Consider the following 4,651-nt stretch of genomic DNA (forward strand, 5'->3'; position numbering starts at 1 on the left):
CAATCTAATTTCCACAAACTTCAAATTCTTGTGCACTTCGTCTGTGTTATATATTCAAACGAAGTTGTGGATTCAGTTCCATGCAGATATGCATTTCCGAAAATATGTTACCTGCAAATCAGCAGTTTTTTTTGTTTCCTTTCCGAGTAATTTATTGAAAATTATTTGCCATCTCATTTTACTGCAGTGCAATTGACATTTGATGTTACAGTGCATCTCGTTGATTTTATTAACTTCGATAAACAATCAAGTGCGTTCGAGTTGTTTTGTTGGTAATTGCACGGTAAAGTGAGTTTGTACCAAAAACAGAAATTGCTGGAAAAACGCAGCAGGTCTTGGCAGGATCTGTGGAGACAAAGCAGAGTCAACCTTTCAGGTCGAATATCTAACCCTGCTGAGAGTTCTCCAGTAACTTCGGTTTTGTTTCAAATTTCAAAGTGACCTTGTAGAATTGATTAATTGCGTTTAGTGCACCGGCTGATCAAAGAGAAGGGATGGAAACTTCGAAATCATTTCAAATACGTTTGAGTTTTGGAGTGGCGTGAAGTTTTTTTTCTTGAAGTGAAGCCGAATATTCAATTGTGTTTTGAATATGGTGTCACTGGGTAAAGCATTCCATAGGGGATGGTATCTAGATGTGTAAATCAAACATGCAAACCAGCATGTTCGCATATACAATGTGTTGGTGTGTCCTTTTCAGGTTTAACTTGGGTATATGTCCAATTTTGTGAAACTGCAAGACGGTTCGCAAACGGGGACACGTACGTTTCTGTGGATCACGCCTCCAATAGGGTCACGTGAACTGTTGCTGGGCGTGTCCCCACAGGTCTCCTTCCGTACTCCCCAGGGTTTAAATATTGCTGTAAACTAAAAACCCAATGCTCAGAGCCCACCGTTTCCGAGCTGTTCGGGATCAGCCGGTATCATTTCCCACACTGTGTCCACGGGTGCCAGCAACCAGTGAGTTTGAAGAGCAAGTTGCCTTATCTCGACAAGGTGTCAAACTAATACCATTGAAATTCTGTTTGAGGAGGTGCTTGGAAACGCTGCATTTCCAGTTGTGGTTTGTGTATTTTTGCTCGGGATTTTGGAGTTACTGTAGTTTATCTTGTCTTAAAAACACGAAGTGTGGGCAACTATGCGGGAGCGGGGGCGGCAGAATTTCTGATTGCAAGAAAATGTCTTGTTTGGAGTGAAATAAAACTAACTAAACCACGACGCCCGTGTCCCCATTACTTCATTCAAAGCAAATGTATTGCTTTCTTTAAAACAGGTGAGCAATGGGTGATTGGAGTTTCCTTGGGAATATTTTGGAGGAAGTGAATGAGCACTCCACTGTGATCGGGAGAGTGTGGCTGACAGTGTTGTTCATTTTCCGGATCCTTATCCTTGGCACAGCGGCCGAGTTCGTGTGGGGGGACGAGCAGTCTGACTTCGTCTGCAACACTCAGCAGCCGGGCTGTGAGAACGTCTGCTATGATGAAGCGTTCCCCATCTCGCACATCCGACTCTGGGTACTGCAGATCATTTTCGTATCCACACCGTCCCTGGTGTATGTGGGTCATGCGGTGCACCATGTTAGGATGGAAGAGAAGAGAAAGGCCAGGGAGGAAGGTGATAGACAGCAACACAATAACACTGGGAGGCTACTCTTAGCTCCCGAAGAGGCTTTCAAAGACACCGGCAAGACCAACAAGAGATTCCGCCTAGAGGGCACGCTGCTCAGAACCTACATCTGCCACATCATCTTCAAAACCATCTTCGAGGTAGGCTTTGTGGTTGGTCAGTATTTCCTGTACGGGTTCCGCATCTTACCCCTGTATCGCTGTGAGAGGTGGCCTTGCCCCAACTTTGTTGACTGCTTCGTTTCCAGGCCAACAGAGAAGACAATCTTTGTGATTTTCATGCTGGCCGTGGCTTCGGTGTCGCTCTTCCTCAATTTCGTGGAGTTAAGCCACCTAGGCTGGAAGAAGATCAGGTTTGCTTTCCGAGAGCCTGGCCAGCAGCCTGACACTTACCCAGAGCCCAAGCCCTACCATTCCATTGATGTTGCTTCGGTAACGAAGGCGAGAGGGTACAAGCTCCTGCAAGAGGACAAACCTGCCCCCGCTTTCTTCCAATTGACAGCAGCTGGGGTAGACCTGAGTTCGGTGCCGTCCATCACCTACCCGGAGGAAGCCAAGGGTCCGGTGGATAACCTGGTGAAGATACATAACGAGACTTTGATGTCCTACCAACAACACGAAAACGCTGATACCAAACATCAGGCTGAACCGTTGGCACAAGCTGACCCTGAGTCTGATCCTGTCCCGCTCGCAGAACCCGAAGAAGAGGAAGAGAAGAACGAACTGGAACCTCTGACATCAGCTAACGAGAGCCTGGCGGATGCCCGGCCCCTTAGCAGGCTAAGTAAAGGCAGCAGTCGAGCTCGGTCTGACGATTTAACTGTATGAGCTACAAACGTCGCTACCGAAGGTGTTCTAGGAGCCTAAGTGTAAAAACGACCGGGGAAAATGATAGCCGGCCTTGACAAATTCTGGGAAGTCATGGGAACAGATGCAATGAGCTCGAGATGGTTTAAAAAAAATCTCAACTTTTCGCTCTTGCTGAATGGCATCGCAGCAGTTACACAATAAGAAACCGTTAGTCTTTGGAAGAAAACAAAAAGGACCCCGGTGTTTTCGTTTTGTTTTGATCTTAGACATTTTTTTCGATGCTTAATATCAAAAGTTTTCAACGTATTTGTAACTACATGTGCATTAGCCTGATCGATCTGGATCTGGATTCTCACACACTGAGGCGTGTCGTTGGGACGCAAAATTTGAGATTTGAAATATCAGAGAATTTTGGGCGTTAAAATTAGATTACCTACAGTGTGCGGAGTTACCGGAGTAAACCCACGTAGACACAGGGAGAATGTGCAAACTCCGCACAGACAGTTAACCGAGGCTGGAATTGAACCAGGGTCCCTGGTGCTGTGAGACTGCAGTGCTAACCACTGAGCCACCGTGCCGCCCTAAAGTGTAGGTACTCATAATTGCGAATAAACTGCAGTGGTTCAAGAAGGCAGTTCAGCACCACTTTCTTCAGGGCAACTGGGGACGGGCATTAAACGTTACATCCGAGAATGATTTTTGTTTAAAAACAAACACGAGTTTGTACATTCATTGAAAAGCTTCCTGCTCCGCAATTACTGTGTAGTGATGTGTAGAGATGTCAGGTACATATAATGAAATTTACATTGCTTCGGGTGTCTGCAAAAAGCAAACTCCACGTGTTTTTTTTTTCTTGGCCAAACATAATCAGCAATATTCGAGGAAACCCAGAGTCAAAAACCCAATTCTAGCATTGTCCGCTTGACCACGTAGGGGGAGGGCTGTCCGCATTCTTTCAGTCCCCGATCCGTATATTATTTTAAAAGATGTAAACGTGTTGGCTCTGAAATCTACTCAAGTAGTTGCACTCTGTTTCTCTGCACCAAATTTCAACACCATTAATTTGATGCAAAATGTTCATGTTTAAGTGTGAATGGTAGTTGATTGTGAACATATTGAACATTTCTCAATCAGCTGAATTTTGCCTCCAACAATACTTGACATTTTGGAGCCTTACAATTACAGCACGTGATGATTCATTAGGACATCAACAACATCTAAATTAATTCAACTGGTATTCAAAATATTAGGACATCTTCATCATTGGGTTCCTTGGTAGCTCTCAAATTGTTCAGACAAGGGTATAAATAGATTTCAGTAATGGTGTCGCTTCATCAAGGTGGTGTAATTAAGAGCTCCATTGATCTGCTAATGCAGCCCATGAACCTCAATTCATCAAAAAGGAATCTGGATTTGGACCTGAAGCACTGTAATTGGCAAAGCTGTGTGGCAGGTGCTGAAAAGAGGAATAGGGTGGAATGGCCTCCTTATAAATTGTGAAATACTATGATTAGAATGGATGCAGATCCAATATACCAAAATGGCCAAATTTTGTGCTGTAACATTTCTATGAATAGAAAGATGTGAGCAATATTTATAAGATGCAATCCCTTTTCACAAGAATTTAAGTCATATGGATGGTTCTAATCCCAAAGAGGTATCAAGGCTCCTGGATAAAATGCAAAAGAATGGGGATTGATGGAAATCAAGTGAATGCAGTGGGCTGAACGTCCATTGTGCAACAGCCAACAGTAGCAATAATAGATTTGCAGAACAAGTCAGCCACCTAACTTGTAAAGACATGAATAAGAAACCCCAATAGATTGGAAGCAGGCTATTCAGCCTCCTATTCAGTCCACACTGACCCTCCAAAGAGCATCCAATCCCCTACCCTTCCCGTGGCTAATCCACCTAGCCTGCACATCCCTCCATATTATGGGCAATTTAGCATGGACAATTCATCTAGCTTGGACATCCTTGGACTGTGGGATGCAACTGGAGAACACAGACGAATTCCATGCAGACATGTGGGGAATGTGCAAACTCCACACAAAGTCAGTTACGGAAGACTGAAATTTAATCTGAGCTCCTAGCACTGTGAGGCAGCAGTGCTAACCACTGACACACATGCTGTCCTGATAGTCACAACTATGTTTATTAAATACTGAGAAAACCCTTGATTTACTTCAATACCTCTTTTTGTCTACTAACAACTA

The 4,651-nt window shown here is 44.2% G+C and overlaps 1 protein-coding gene across 2 annotated transcripts; it reads left to right on the forward strand.

Moving 5' to 3' along the window:
* Positions 1–845: 845 nt before the first annotated feature.
* Positions 846–2,453, forward strand: gja8b (gap junction protein alpha 8 paralog b). 2 transcript variants are annotated; one of them, XM_059646534.1, is made up of 2 exons: positions 846–996; positions 1,274–2,453. In XM_059646534.1, the coding sequence occupies exon 2, from the start codon at positions 1,281–1,283 to the stop codon at positions 2,451–2,453; it is 1,173 nt and encodes a 390-aa protein (XP_059502517.1). In that variant the 5' UTR covers positions 846–996; positions 1,274–1,280. The 2 variants fall into 2 exon arrangements, with proteins under 2 accessions (XP_059502517.1, XP_048388518.1); XM_048532561.1 differs by having other exon boundaries at positions 846–960.
* The last annotated feature ends 2,198 nt before the right edge of the window (positions 2,454–4,651 follow it).

Source organism: Stegostoma tigrinum, chromosome 6, assembly GCF_030684315.1.
Source record: "Stegostoma tigrinum isolate sSteTig4 chromosome 6, sSteTig4.hap1, whole genome shotgun sequence".
NCBI lineage: Eukaryota > Metazoa > Chordata > Chondrichthyes > Orectolobiformes > Stegostomatidae > Stegostoma > Stegostoma tigrinum.

Bases quoted from the DNA above. Each gene is read 5' to 3' on its own strand.
- gja8b (XM_059646534.1), top strand. From the start codon at position 1,281: ATGGGTGATTGGAGTTTCCTTGGGAATATTTTGGAGGAAGTGAATGAG.